The sequence below is a fragment of the Asparagus officinalis genome, chromosome 9 (assembly GCF_001876935.1).
Source record: "Asparagus officinalis chromosome 9, Aspof.V1, whole genome shotgun sequence".
In the NCBI taxonomy this organism is placed as follows: Eukaryota; Viridiplantae; Streptophyta; class Magnoliopsida; order Asparagales; family Asparagaceae; genus Asparagus; species Asparagus officinalis.
The window spans coordinates 854,540-870,061 of NC_033802.1; the positions used below are offsets into that span (position 1 = coordinate 854,540).

Consider the following 15,522-nt stretch of genomic DNA (forward strand, 5'->3'; position numbering starts at 1 on the left):
TTGCATTTCCCTGCTTTCTTGACAATTTCATTTCCACTGAAATCAGATACCTGTACACATTGATAAGTGGGCACTTAAAACCCGAAATTTTGAAAAAAGGACTTCATTTAGGTCTTGTAAAAAAGCAGAATATTTCCATTTTCCTCAATAGTCAAAGAAGAAAAAAAACAGGGGACTCGTACAAAAGCATATTCTACATAGTGTGTACATATACATATGTTAACTGTAACCCAAAATCAGTGAAAAGGAGAGATGTCATGACTTGCTATTCCGTCTAAGCTGCTTCTTTATTGGTGCAACCAATGCTCCCCAGCATCCTGTGACTTCCACGGTGTCATCATCGTCTCTACATTGTGCAGGCCGATTAGAGTTACCAGATTGACCTATACGAACAACATTATCGGTTTCAGAGAAATTGTTGCTTCCAATCTGCATGCCATCAGAAATATGTCCTAGAACATTGCGGATACGGATATCATTGCCACCAGCCGCCCAGTTACCACTCCCGATATCAGCACCATAACCTCTTACATCACCCTGTCCATTTCCCCGTCCTCTCCCTCCTCTAACTGGAAACTGCATGTCTTTACCACACACTACTCACTCTTCAAAGTAAACCACAGGGTAAGCGTAAAAGTGCACATATAAAATCAAAACAGATGAATGCTTAGAACAGTAAGGCGTAACTAAAAGAATTGAAAGCTGCATGGTATGAGCTTCAGAGGGAGAGCTCACCATTTGACTAATCAGCTGAGCTACAAGCTTTTTCTATGCGGAAGAATTTTTCCGAGGCAGATCGAGGTGTTGGATAAGAGACGACCATTGGAGGGAGGGGTGAATATATACAATCTTCTGCTTAGACATAAAAGGACGTAGAATCACAGCCATCCTTCAGCTTATATATGTCCACAGGGAAACAAGCTCAATGTTTTACTAATTTGAAAGAACGAAAAAAAATTTGAAAAAGGAGGGGGAAAAAGAACAACTGTGTCCGCTCTAAAAAAAACTGCCACTCTACGCAAAACCAAAACATATGAACAATTGACAGAATACTCTTTCTACTTGTAAGATGTAAGTCTAAGAGCCATCTATATTTAAGGAGACCAACTTCAAAAAAAAAAAAACCTTAATAACTAGCTTCACATGTAAGGAACGAAAATCTTCTTCGTATTTTGCTTACCGTTGGAATTTGCCCCAATTATTTGTGCAACTGCCGACAAAAAAAAAGGAGGAAAGCAGAAGTAGCTCAAACAAGATTTGGGTGATGGTGTAGTTTTTGGTTAACGTGCGCATGTGTTTGTCATCCTCTCATCCTAATTAACACCCAGATAGCATTTATTTCGCTAATTATGTACCCAGCTAAGCCGAAAAAGAGCTATTCATGAGAAAAAGCAAACATCAATTTTAAAAAGGTCAGACAGGTACAATATGCGCAATCCCAGATTAAGAAGATGTGGTAACATCAACAAACATCAACAGGATAAGCCAATATTAAGATATCAATGATCAGGGTTTCTGGAAGAATGCTGCAGTTCAGTAAAAACAAGGCTAGCCCTCTTAGCATTAATTTCATTATTTTTTAAAATTGCATCATATATTTAATGCACCGAACCTTTTCTCAACGATGTTGTCACACAATATATCGCTGTGTCTTTACTTCTGTTCCACTATCCCGCGGTTATGTATTTGTGTCATCTATTGAGGCTGTGTATTCAGTTACAAAATTGAATAAGAGGCATCAGTAATTTTCATAGGTTGATTCACTAATGTAAATGAAATATATATCTCATGCACTATATTGTCAGTTATATTTGCTGATCCTTTTCTGAATTTATGTTTTACCTGGTGCGATATGGATCTCCTGTTACAGTCTTCTTTATGCAGACAACTTTCTTTCAGCGTAGAAGAAAATAAAATCTTTTGCTCGGAACATATATTCCCTTTTCAGTTTTGAAAAGATCAAGGTCGTCTCTTGGAGAACAAAGCTCAATGACTGCTGACCAGGGGAAACAAAAAATTCGAATTGATCTGCAGGCACAGAAAGGGTTAAAGATTTATTGATGGCAAGGGCATGTATATCTTAAGTCAACTTAATTCCATGTTCCTTTATCAGGATTGAGGACAGTTACTAATACTTTTCAGAATCTTGGCAAACTAGCAAGTCAGCACGATGACGTAGGTAAAAACGGCATTCAGATGAACCAGAGAGATTCCACCACCGAAAGCTTTTCTTTTTGAAGGGAATCCATCACAAAAAGCCTATTCGTTCGTTCAGTCTCATCAACAAATGCTCAATGATTATTCCAGAGCTAGGTGATTACTATGAATTATTAGGTTCTGCCACTCTAATTAAAAAATAAAACAAGCAAGGAATATATGGTTAAAGCTTAAAGGAATTTATTCTGGGTTTTGATGCAACTAAGATGAAACCAATACGAATTAGTTAACCTATCGTCACACGGTGAATAAGTTAACCTTTCGCGTCAGCAGTCAAGAATACGCGCACGACCAAGAGGCGCACTTTTTAAAACAAGGGGAAAACTTGTTTTTATGATCCTGGCAGTAAACCCCTGGGTTTCGCACAACTACACTACATTCGCTACACGTAAGCAAATTATAACATTTAACTCCTAAAACTATATCACATTAAGTTTCAAATATGAGCATGGAAGCAATTTGTACGAGTCGAATATCTGTGCAAAAGCACATCCATCCAGTAGCCAAATTTTAAGCTCTAATCTGACCCATTGACATTAAACATATCTAATAAGATATCATTAACAAAATGAATCCACATTCTATCCACCTTTATCAATTATTTGCTTGGACCATATATTCCTTCTTCAAGCGGTCCAAATGCACTGTGACCAGACAGAATATTCAAAGTGAGCTCCTGCCATGGCCCTGAAAGATGACAGTATAGGTACGTTAGTTTGCACATCTTCATCATAATTGAAGAAGTGAAGCTTTTAGGAGTTTCCTTGTTCTTTCATACCTTGTCATGAATACACAAGTGTAAATGTAATATGGATGTGGTGACATTTGAAAGAATGTAGAGGCATCATGATAAGCTTCAGTTTCATGTTGACCAGTAACCTATGAAGAGGTTAGAGACATAAAGTAAAGAATAATGCTAAAAATTACAATCATTCTTTAAAGCATGAGAAGAAGGTCCATGCATGTGTACCTGAACACTCTAAAACAAAATACAAAAAGAAAATGTATGCACGAACTATTTTTCTTCATCTTAGAAATATATAATGAAATTGCAGCTCAAGCAATCAGCATCTAAAATTTTCTAGGACATTAATAGTATTCTGTATGCTTTTATTAAAGAATAGGAGGAGTGAAATACCACTGATTACGTTGCCTGGAGATCTGCCTTCAACTTCTAACCTCCCTGTCACAAAATGCACACCTGACACAACTCTCCACAAGATTATCTTTATTCCAGAAATATTTGGCAATCCAATTTATCAATAATTAGAGCATCCTAATATTTTAAAAAAAAAACTCAATACATTCCTTCAAAATTGTATTACCTCCTAATATAAAAAACTCAATACATTCCTTTTCCTAAAATAAACCTTCTTACATCTATTCAATAGTAGGAAGTATCAAGGTGATCGTAGCTTATAAGGACAAGAAACCAATAACACGACTTTATCAGGCAGGCTAAATGAATCCTTTATAAGCTGGGCCCTAATTTATACGAATTTTCAAAGCTCTCCCGCCGAAACCCGAAAAGTTTTCTAAAACCCCCCGTTGCTGATATTTTATATGTATGTCAGTGGTTATTTCAGAACTCTACTAAAGCAGATTCAAGCCAAGCAGAGCAGCAGCTTAAGGCAGCCTGTGAACACAATTCGTATGAATATCTGATAAACACAAGGATGCTTCCAGTAATTATTATAATGAAATCCATGTGTTCCAGTAATGCTATTGCTCGACGGAATGTCATCTACGACTTTGGGAAAAAGAGAAATAAAAGTATCAATTTAAATGTCGAATCTTTCTGCTGTTATCTGAAGTCCAACAATGAAATTAGTTGCAAGTCTAATCATAGGTAAATTTAAGAAAAAAACTTGTTAGTAGTAGGGGCTGTTTGGTTGTTTTCCGAAAAAAAACGAAAATAAAAAACTCACATTTCAACTCATTTCAAGAGATTTCAAGACATTTTCCGCATTTCTTTTTTTTCGCAATGAAATCACCGTCATGTCACCGTCACGTCACATAAGAAACAAATCCAGCCGCAATAATAACAGTGTTTCGATTTCCATTTCTTGTGTTTGTTTGAACATAAAAAAAGGAAATGGAAATTAACCGCAATAGTAACAGTGTTTTCAGCAATTAAATAATCTGTTTTATTCACAGTCACTGTTTCAACAGTGCTCCGCAATAGTAACAGTGTTTTCAGCAATTAAATAATCTGTTTTATTCACAGTCACTGTTTCAACAGTGCTTTTAGTAATTAAAAATTCATTCAGCAATTAAATAATCTGTTTTATTCACAGTCACTGTTTCAACAGTGCTTTTAGTAATTAAAAATTCATTAAAGTGACATTTTCAAATGTTTTAACCAAAAACATTTTTCTCAAAAATCTGACATGGCACCCTCATTTCTTTAAATCACAAAACGAAACAAACATGTGATTTGAAAATCGGTTGAAACCAAAATCCTACGTGGCAGGGGGAGATTTCTTGAAATCTGACGTGGCGGGGGGTTTTCTCATTTTTTAGCAAACAAACAGTCCCTAAGAAAGAAGAAGACCCGGATTGTAAACGTGCACTCTTGGTTTCCCAATGAGAATATTCTAACTTTACCCGTTCATGCCAATGACCCACTTGCGGGACCTTGAGCTTTTGTATATAAATCCACTTCTTGGTTCAACAAACTCCCTCACAAAAATCCTTCTCCACTTTCTTTCTTGCTGAGAGAAGACAAACCTCCGGTGTGAAAAAAATGGTGAGCCAAATTCCCCCTCTTCCACCCATAGAGAGCACTTTTCTCCTCTCTCTCTCTCTCTCTCTCTCTCTCTCTCTCTCTCTCTCTCTCTCTCTCTCTCTCTCTCTCTATCTATCTATGCTACAGAGTGTGGAGAGAGCCAAATTCTGCTCTGCTCTCACCTTTCCAGTTTTTCTATAGAGACAGATCATACTTCCGCTATACTCTGCTTCTGCTCTCTCCTACGTTCTATATAGAGAGAAGATCATGCTTCTGTTATGCTCTTCTTCCGCTAGGATACCCATGATTTCTTTATTTCTGCTATATAGTATCAAATCTAACTCATTTGGTGCAGGGATAATAGTAATTCAAACTACATTGCCACACACTCCTTTTTCATTTTATTGCACAGATCAGACCCTAGTAACTATTAATTTTTAGGATAACTATTCAAAAGAAAAAATATTACCGGCGTTAACACGCCCTTCTCTTGTAACACTCAGCTGATGTTTTTATGTTGGTCTGATTTCTTTCATCAGTGTGACAACTACTGGGGAGGAGGACAAGGCGCTGGAGCCATAGTACCGGTACCACAAGGTGGAGGTGGGGGGGCATGGGGAGGGGCCTATAGTGGCGGATGGGAGCAGCCACCTTCTGGTGGACGGTTTGGGGCAGGCGGCGGAAGGGGAGGTCAGCAGCAAATGTGGTGAGCGGGTTAATAGTGGCAGATACAGTGGTGGATATAGCGGACGGCTACAGTGGTGGATATGAATGGCGGATACAATGTAGCTCAGTGGTGATGGATATGTGGTTGGCGGACTATAGCACTGGTTGGTGAAGTAGTACAGGGAGTGTGGGCAGAGGACTGGGGCACTTTATGGGAGCCATGGTGTGTGGTCAAGCCTCGACGCCACCAAGCATCACCACTCTAGTACATGGTCGGAGGAGGATATTAATGGTGGAGGTGACGATACGTGCGGTGAGGATATGCGGGTGAGAACAGCAGTGGAGGATATGCGGGTCGGGGGAATAACGCACCCATGGAGGATATATCGGTGGAGGATACGCTGGCGTTCAATGTCAAGAAGGTAACGGTGGTGGGGAGTATAATGGCATTGATATTGGGAGTAACAACACCAGTGAGCTCGGAGGTAACGATGTCAAACTTAGATTTGACCTGTCAAAATTGAAGGATGTACCAAAGCTTGCAGGCGGTGTACGCGTTGGAAGCGGGCAATATGCCAAGAATAAACTGAACACGATCGACTACAGTGAATTTAATGATCCGGCACCTTCATCGCAGGTTGGAATCGGAATAGGAGTTGGAGTTGGGGGGGATAGGTATCATTGAATCCTACTATATGGAAACAACAGCTGGTGTTGCTGAACGATCGCTGCTGTATCAATCTCCTTAGCTAAGCAGACTCTTCTGTTTACTACGCAATTTGATATTGTTGTGTTCAATGGCCATACATGTTACATATATGGCCTCTGTGTTTATGCACTTACTGGCATTTCATAAAAGTGATAAAACAATACGAGCAAGGCTCAAGCTTTATCACGTCTTACTAGACTTGTATCTATATGAATAAAGTTAAAAGATTGTAATCTGGATTACAAACTTCTATTAAATTCCTTAGCAATATGCATAGAGTTTTTTTACCCCTATTGCTTCTCTCTCTTAATATTAGTGTTTAAAGAGGAAATAGGCATGAGATAAATTGTCAAGGCCCCTTATGAGGTGAGGCATAAACCTCGAAAAATTTTCCCTTGTTCTTACTTTTTTTTAATTATAATTATCAATAATTAAAAAAAAACATAAGGTGATCAGTAACAGTATTACGCCCTGCACATAGATGTTGTATGTGATATCTGTTGCAATAGACTCATTTATGGATTTAAGACCCACTTGCTGCAGCATACAAGCGACCGAAAAACATGAATAAAATCAGGAAAGTACATAGAACATATAATCGCAGCATGTACAGAAAAAATAATCAATAGGAATGACAGAATGTAATGATGATTACCGATCCTCAACCTGATAATATGCCAATCAGAGAAGGAAGATTACAAAGAAACGTAAAAAAAAAAGGCATTATCGATTAAACAGACGGTTGAAATAACCTGTGGTGCTTGCAGGAAAATACTTATTTGATTAACATGCCTTTTTCTCTTGGACGACACCCTTTGCAGAGAGGAAGCTTTCTGAATAAGAGGACGGCAAAGTCTCGTGAACTTTGCCTGCATAACTAAATCGAGCAAACGAGATTAAAGTTTAAATAGCATCAGTTCAACAGTGAGGCAAAAGACAACAACAACTATTAGAAGAGCCTCATTTACCTGAAGCAATTTTCACCATTCAATTTTATCGGAGCAGTTTTTCTGGTCTAATAAAAATTTTGTCCATTTGGATATGTTTCATCCAAATAGCTATTAATCAGGAGTACTTCAAAGATTGCAATTTTTATGGGTTATAACTAATGATTTGTGTCCCTTAATGCTCATTCCGAGCCAATGACAATTACTTATTTTTGTTTCAAAATTTTCAATTTTAATGGGCTATGAAACCATAATTTTTATCAATTTTTATTTGTTTCGACCAAAATGGTAAACAACTATCAATTTTCTTGGGTCATATCTTACAATTTTTATTTGTTTCAACCCGATAGCAATTATGTGTCTTTTTTCTAAAATCTGCGACTTTCATGGTCTATATCTCATGCTTTTTGTCAATATATCATGAATTTCATGTGTGCTTATAAATTTACGATTTTAACAAGCTATATTATATAACCCACAAAGTTGGTCCATTTTCATATTTTTTGGCAAAATGGCAATTAATTATGCGCACTTCAAAATTGACAATTTTCATGGCCTATGACCCGCAATTTTTGTTCAATTTTGCCTGTTTGAACCAATGACAATTAATTAGGAGGCTTTAAACTTTGTAATTTTCATGGTTTGTAACTCATGACTCTTGTCATTTATCGTTTATGACGGCCTAATGACAATTAATTACATCTACTTAAAAATTCTTGACTTTCATTGGCTATAACCCATGACTTTCATTCGTTTCAACCCAATGACAAATAAGTATGCAAGCTTCAAAATTCACAATTTTGATGGGCTTTAACACACGACTTTGATCCGTTTTCATTTGTAATCTAATGACAATTAATTAGGCATGCTCACAAATTCTCAATTTTCATGGATTACAACTCATGGTTTTTGTGTGCTTAAAAATTCACAGCTTTTATGGGTTATAATCCATGATGTTTGTCCTTTTCGTTTGTTTTGACCTAATAGTTTTAAGTTTTTTCTTTTTTAAAATTTGCAACTTTGTGGGCTACATGACTTTTATCCATTGTCGTTCATTTCGACCCCATAGTAATTAATTATGTGTAACTCAAAATTCATAGTTTTCATAAACTATAATTGATGCAGGACAAATTCAAAGATCAGATTTGGTTCAGCTTGAACAAAATAAAGTTGTTATGATTTTAAATTTAGATTTGATTTTAGATAAATTAGAATTAGTTATTTGATCTTAGTCAATTAGGATAGAGTTGAATTTGTTTGAGTTAGTTTTAAAGATAGGATTGAATTTGTTAGTTGAAATTAGTTACTTGTTTTAGATTCTAAACTCTATTATTGGGGTTTACGGCTTCATGTGAAGCAGATATTATAGAAGGAATAAAAATTACGTTTATATGAGAAATTTGGTGGAAAGCCTCAAAGGCATGAATCCATATATTCAAGCTAGATGCTACACGTGAAACAGATCTAACCCACATTATCTCGTACTTTTATCTTTCTTTGAGAAGCCTTTTATTAAAAAAGAAAAAGAAAAAACTACCATTCATCCAAATATTTTCCACAAAGTTTTCATTCAAAGGTTGGCTTTACTATTCCTCATAAATAACCCACGATATTTGTCCATTTTGTATTTGTTTTAACCCAATGACAATTAATTAAATGCCCTTCAAAATTATTATTCATAGCTATGACCCATAATTTTTGTCCATTATCATTCATTTAGAGTTAATGACAATTAATTATACATACTTTAAAATTCCCGATTTACATGACTTATAACCCACAAATTTTCTCAATCTTGTTAAGTTTCCAACCTAATGTCAAATAAATGTGTACTTCAAAATTCACGATTTTCATGGGCTAACCCATAATTTTTCTAGATCTTCTTTCATTTTACCCTATGGCAATCACAATTTCTTTTGTCAAAATTCACTATGTTAATGGGTTTTAACTCATGATTTTTTTATTTCAACTTAGTGACAATTAATAATGCATACACTTTTAAATTCACAATTTTTATAGGCTATAACTCAAATTGTTCTTTTTTAACTTCGTCTATTTTGACCCAATGAGCAATAGTTAAAAGTACTTTAAATTTTACAATTTTCAAGCAATATAACGCATGATTTTTGTCCATTATCATTCATTCTGACCAAATGACAATTAATATTCATACTTAAAAGTTCAGGAATTGCATGGGGTACAACTAAAAGATTTTATTAATAGTTATTCATTTGAACTCAATGACAAATACACGTGTGTACTTCAAAATTCATGATTTTCCATGGGCATAGCCTACAACATTTCACAATTTTTGTTAGTTTCTATCCAACGCCAACTAAGGTTCTTTATTCAAAATACAGATTTTCATTGCTATAACCTACCATTTTTAATTAATTTTTGTATGTTTCGATGAAATGTGAAACAAAAAATTCATTATTTTGATGGGTTATAACATATAAATTTTATTAATTTTCATCTGTTTTGACCAATGACAAGTAATTAGGAATACTTTAAAATTCACAATTTTCATGGGATATAATCCACGTTTTTTGTCTATTTTGTTTGTCTAATCAAATGGAAACTAATTAGAGTACTAAAAGATTCATGATTTTCATGGGTAATAACCGATGATTTTGTCCATTTTTGTTTGTTCTACATAATGTCATTTAGTTTTATTTCTAGAAGATTTGCAATTTTCATGGGATATATCTCATAGTTTTTGTCAATTTCGTATGTTTCAATGCAAAAGAAAATAAATTTTATGTACTTCAAGATTCATGATTTTATAGGCTGAAATCGACAAATTTTGTCCATTTTTGTCTTTTTTGACAAAAATGACAATAATATAGGAGTACTTTAAAATTTATAATTTAATGGTCTATAACTCATAACTCTTGACAATTATCATTTATTTCGACTTGGTGATAATTAAATGTGTACTTAAATTTTTTACAGGCTATAACCCATGATTCTTGTCCATTTTTGTTCGATTTCAAACCAATGACAAATAATTACACATGCTTCAAATTTTAGAGTTTCATGGGTTATACCCATGAATTTTGTCAATATATGTTTGCTTCAATCCAATTTAATTAACTAGGTGTACTTACAAATTCCCAACTTCTATGAACTATAACCCAAGATTTTTGTCCATTTTTGTATGTTTCGCCCCAATAAAAATTAATTTTGTGTACTTAAATTCACTACTTTCATGAGTTATACCACGACTTTTATCTACTTTCATTTGTTTCAATATGATTTTGATGGGTTATAAAGCATAAATTTTATCATTTTTTATCTGTTTTGACTAGTGACCAGTAATTAGGTATTTTTGAGTTTTTCACAATTTTTATTGGATATAATCCATGTTTTTTGTCTATTTCATTCGTTACGACCCAATGAAAATTAATTATACATAGTCCAAAATTTGTAATTTTCATGGGTTATACCAATGATTTTTTTTTCATTTTCATTCGTTCGACTCAATGACATTTAGTTTTTTTTTAATTTGTAATTTTCATGGGCTACATAGCATTGTTTTGGTCAATTTCGTGCAAAAACCCAATGAAAACTAAATTCTGTGTGCTTCAAAATTCATGGTTCTTATGGGATATAACCTACAAAGTTTGTCCGTTTTGTCATCTTCAATAAAATATCAATTAATTACGGATACTTCAAAATTGATAATTTTTATAGCCCATAACCAAATGTGTCCATTTTTGTCTATTTCGACCAATGACAATCACTTAGAAGTACTTCAAATTTTGTAATTTTTTTCATGGTCTATAACTCATGACTATTGTCAATTATCATTTATTTGACTTAATAACAATTAAATTATGCATATACTTGAAAATTCATCAGTACTATAGGCTGTAACCAATAATTTTTCTATATTTTCATTCGTTTGGACCCAAGGACAAATAAGTATGCATATTTCAAAATTCACTATTATCATGGGCTATAACACATGAATATTATCCACTTTTATTTATTTTGATTCAATGACAATTATTTAGGGCACTTACAAGTTCCCAATTTTCATAGACTGTAATCCATGATTTTTGTCATTTTTGTTTGTTTCGGCTCAATGGAAATTAATTTTGCGTACTAAAAACTTCGCAATTTTTTTGGGTTATAAATTTATAACCCATGATTTTTGTTCATTTTCGTTTGTTTCAACCTAAAAGCATTAAATTTCCTTTTTTTAATTCAGGACTTTTGTTGGCTACCGAACTTTTATCCGTTGTTGTTTATTTCAACCGAATAGCAATTACATTTACATACTACGAACTTCACGGTTTTTATCAACTAAACCTACAATATTTATTTATTTATTTATTTTGTTTGTCTTCACTCAATGGCAACTAATTAGGAATCCTTCAAACACACTTTTTACAACTATAGCTTGAGATTTTTGCCCACTATCTCTTATTTTGACCTAATGAAAATTAATTATGCATACTTTAAAATTCTTAATTTTCATCGATTATAACCAATAATTTTATCTATTAAAGTAAGTTTTCCACCTAATAGTAAATAAGTATGTGCACTTCAACATTCACGATTTTCTTGGGCTATAACACACGATTTTTTTAAAATTTTCTTCATTTTAATTTAATGGCAATTATTTTTTTTTCAAAATTCATGATTTTAATGGGTTATAACCTATGAATTTTTTTCATTTTGGTTCAATGACAACTAATTATGCATGCTTTCAAATTCACGATTTTATAAGCTATAACGTAAATTTTTTTAACATTTTCATCTATTTTGAGCAAATGAGCATCAATAAGAGTACTTTGGAGATTTACAATTTACAAGGGGTTATAACGCATGATTTTCATGGGCTATAATCAAAAGATTTTGTTAAAATTTATTCATTTTGACCCAATAGCAAATAGGTTTGTGTACTTCAAAATATATGGGAATTACCTACAACTTTTCTCAATTTTGTTAATTTCGACCAAATGACAAGTAAGTTTACTTTCTAATACACAATTTCATTGTTATAAGTACCCCTTTTACCAATTTTTGTACGTTACAACCAAATGGCAAGTAAACATACGTGTTTTGAAACTCATGATTTTGATGGGTTATAACACATAAATTTTGTCAATTTTCATCTGCTTTGACCAATGACAAGTAAATAGGCACACTTCAAAATCCATAATTTTCTAGAATGTAACTCATGATTTGTGTCTGTTATAGCCGTTTTAGTAATGAAAAATAATCCCTAATTAATGGCAGATAAGTGTCCCACATTATGCATAATCAAGTTAACATCTCAAGAAAATCAGAGTCCCAACTTAGTCGACTCGACACGCCGACATCTTGCGAGAACGACTCGAAGGGCACTGCATGTCGACGACTCGAAAGGCGTCACATGTCGATGACCCGAAAGGCGTCACATGTCGACGTCCGAAAGGCCTTGCGGCCTTGCGCATCAACCCCTGGCTGAGTCGACTGCCCAAGTCACCCATTTGTTAAGATGAACTTTAAATGACCCATTCAACCCATCTATTTTTTTATTTCCCTTCATAATTTCAGTCTGTTTTGAGGGATTCTATTATGAATTTATCTTTATTGTTTTGAATATGTGAAAGTTGTCTAGGGTGTGTGATTCATGGCAAAGGGACTAAAAGTAAAAAAAAATTTTGAAGTTTTATGAATTTGAGGAAGGGAAATGGATTTGCAAACTATAAATAGTTAAAACTATCTGCTAATTTCACAGGCAACTACATAATGCAATTCACCAACTTCTACGTATTAATTGTGCTAGTAAAATTGACGACCACAGACTTCAACATCAGTTGAATGTAAGAAGAATAATCCCAAGATATACTTGCAACATCTAGTGGAGAAAACTACATCATACAGAGGCATATAAATTAGGGTACAATTTTCACACACTCCGACAACTTCACTGCAGAAGTGAAATAACAGCATGATGGATACTTACCTGCCCTATGGTCCTCAAGAAATGAGACTCCCTGGAAAATTCACTGCACAGAAGCTTCGACGGGCCAGACATTAGGCTTGCTACAAACAGTGTGCTAGCTGCAACCAAATAAAGATGTATATATGGGGAAATGATGGATGACAAATCCATAGAGAAAATTAAAGGAGAGGCTTCATGTACAAGGAAATATAACATTCAATGTTTCCACTGACCTCCAAACTGGGCGATGAAGATCTGGACATTTGCCAGAAAACTGAATCCGTCTCTCCTGACAACTCAATCCCCATCCCCCAACACTTCCGAGGCCACACCGTCGTCTCGGCAGAGTCCCAACTTCTTATGATCGAAAATCGCCATCAAGCTCCCCACAATTCAGGGATCTATCTTGTCAACCCTTTTGATTCTTGGACCCAACTCGGGACGCCGTTGGGAGAATAAACTATTGACTTTGATGATGATTAGGTAACAAAAGAACTGAAGTTGCTAAATCACAAAGTATATAATCAATTTTTTTAAAACATTGTAAAAAAAAAAACACAAGGAAAGAATAGAGGAAGGGAACGGGAGACTCAGTCTCAATAGAGGTAATTCAATTCACATTTGTGACTCCACCTCATCCATAAATACCTAACCCATTTCAATATCTTAAAACTGCAAAAAGATCAACCTGGAAATGATCTTGATCCTAATATAAACCAACGAAAATAAATCTTATGATGGAAATATATGTCCATGTGTTTCTGCTTCCTGTAGGCAGTAACACTATAAACAACACTCATGATTTCCATCACAATTTCAATTTATTGATATAATGCAAGGGATTATAATGGTGTTAGAACAAAATCGATTCAAATCCAACTTGACATGTATGATGTATCCAAAGCAGATTCGAAAAAATAAAGGCATTGCTGTTTAAAGCAAGCTAGATTTTGGCTGGCTAGTTGCATTGTTAGAGCTACTAATAAAAAAAGTAACATCTTAAAAAAAAAAAAAATATATATATATATATATATATATATATAAAGACACACGCACACATAGAAAACGAAAAGATAGGCTAATATTTTTTCATGTTAACAACTCTTTATGGGAAAAGCTACATTTTAGGCCCATATATAATCCTTCGAGAGTAAAACCTTGACTTGTACCTCTTCAATTAGATAAGAATATCATTAGCTGCATTTTCAAAACAACAGGTTACATTCTATGTATTGAATACTTTCACAGTCTAAACAGAAAAGAGAAGAATGAAAACTATACCGCATTAAATTTGATGAACTGACTATAACAAAATAACGACAAGGCCTTCATTATCTCAAAAAGAAGAAGGCGAAAAAACAAAGCCTTCATTCCAAATTTCAGGCTCAGCTACATTTTGACTTCAGGCCTTGCTTCCAAAACCCCGAGGGCTCGGTCTCGCTCCCGCCGATTACTTCTTCCTAGATCCTGACCTCACTCTTCCTAGCAGTAGGGCAGGCAGGACCTGATAAGAGTTCAGCAGAGATCAATAGGTGAAGGGTATTAGAAATTTACAGTTTATAAGTACAATCTCTTTGAATATAAAATTATAATTCTCAATCACCATTATAACTTCAGAAATTTGATATAATGGAAGGGACTTTAAGATGGTATTAGAACAAATCAGTTCAAATCTAAGACTTGCTACTTAAAACAAGCTAGATTTTTGTTCTATGTGGGCATGTTAGAGATACACACCGAAAAGTACACTTAAATAACTCTACAATTAGCATTCAAGTTAGTTGTATTTACTGTCACAGACACTCAGGACTTAAAAGAGTTTGTGACACTTCAGGCATAGGCGAGCATGAACTAGACATTTCGCATGGAAGTTTTCAAACATTGAGAAGATTATACAAATTAAAGACATTAATAGGAATTAGCAGTTCGTGGCGAAGGGAAACCGACGTACCTTGTCTTCAGCTTCCAATGATTCCTGGAGATTACTCAACTCAGGACCTGATCCTCCTTCCATAACACCTAACAAGTTCTTCATGCGCACACGCATCTGGAAAAGTTGCGCAACAAGCTGGCTCACCTGAAATGTTTAACATGCACGTCAGTTTATTGAGAAATTGCCAAAAGGCATATGGTGCACCAATGCTTCTATTATTACATGAAAGATCGAGAAAGGACCTGCTTCTCGGATTTTCCGGACTCTGTAGCAATTCTCTTTCTCCTAGTAGACGATTCAGCTAGTAGCTCGGGTTTCTCCCTTTCCTCTGAGAAAGAAAATATTCAACTAGTACACAATAAATAGAGATTAAAGAAAAAA

General features: G+C 34.6%; 1 protein-coding gene and 1 long non-coding RNA gene across 4 annotated transcripts in view; both read right to left on the reverse strand.

The window, feature by feature from the left end:
* On the reverse strand, positions 98-13,744 carry LOC109823928. 3 transcript variants are annotated; one of them, XR_002242508.1, is made up of 7 exons: positions 13,442-13,744; positions 7,073-13,327; positions 3,356-3,400; positions 2,996-3,096; positions 2,807-2,904; positions 1,843-2,028; positions 98-1,704 (listed from the first exon to the last, which is right to left on the reverse strand). It is a non-coding gene; the product is annotated as an uncharacterized LOC109823928 (long non-coding RNA). The 3 variants fall into 3 exon arrangements; XR_002242509.1 differs by lacking the exons at positions 7,073-13,327; positions 13,442-13,744 and having other exon boundaries at positions 98-895; positions 1,613-1,704; positions 3,356-4,378; XR_002242507.1 differs by lacking the exons at positions 7,073-13,327; positions 13,442-13,744 and having other exon boundaries at positions 3,356-4,378.
* Positions 14,659-15,522, reverse strand: part of LOC109824103 (signal recognition particle 54 kDa protein, chloroplastic-like) — a 5,020-nt gene continuing 4,156 nt past the window's right edge. The window contains exons 13-15 of the mRNA XM_020390626.1: positions 15,384-15,469; positions 15,160-15,285; positions 14,659-14,712 (exon numbers count right to left, since the gene is read on the reverse strand). Of these exons, the coding sequence (XP_020246215.1) occupies positions 14,659-14,712; positions 15,160-15,285; positions 15,384-15,469 (266 nt within the window). The remainder of the gene's footprint in view (positions 14,713-15,159; positions 15,286-15,383; positions 15,470-15,522) is intronic.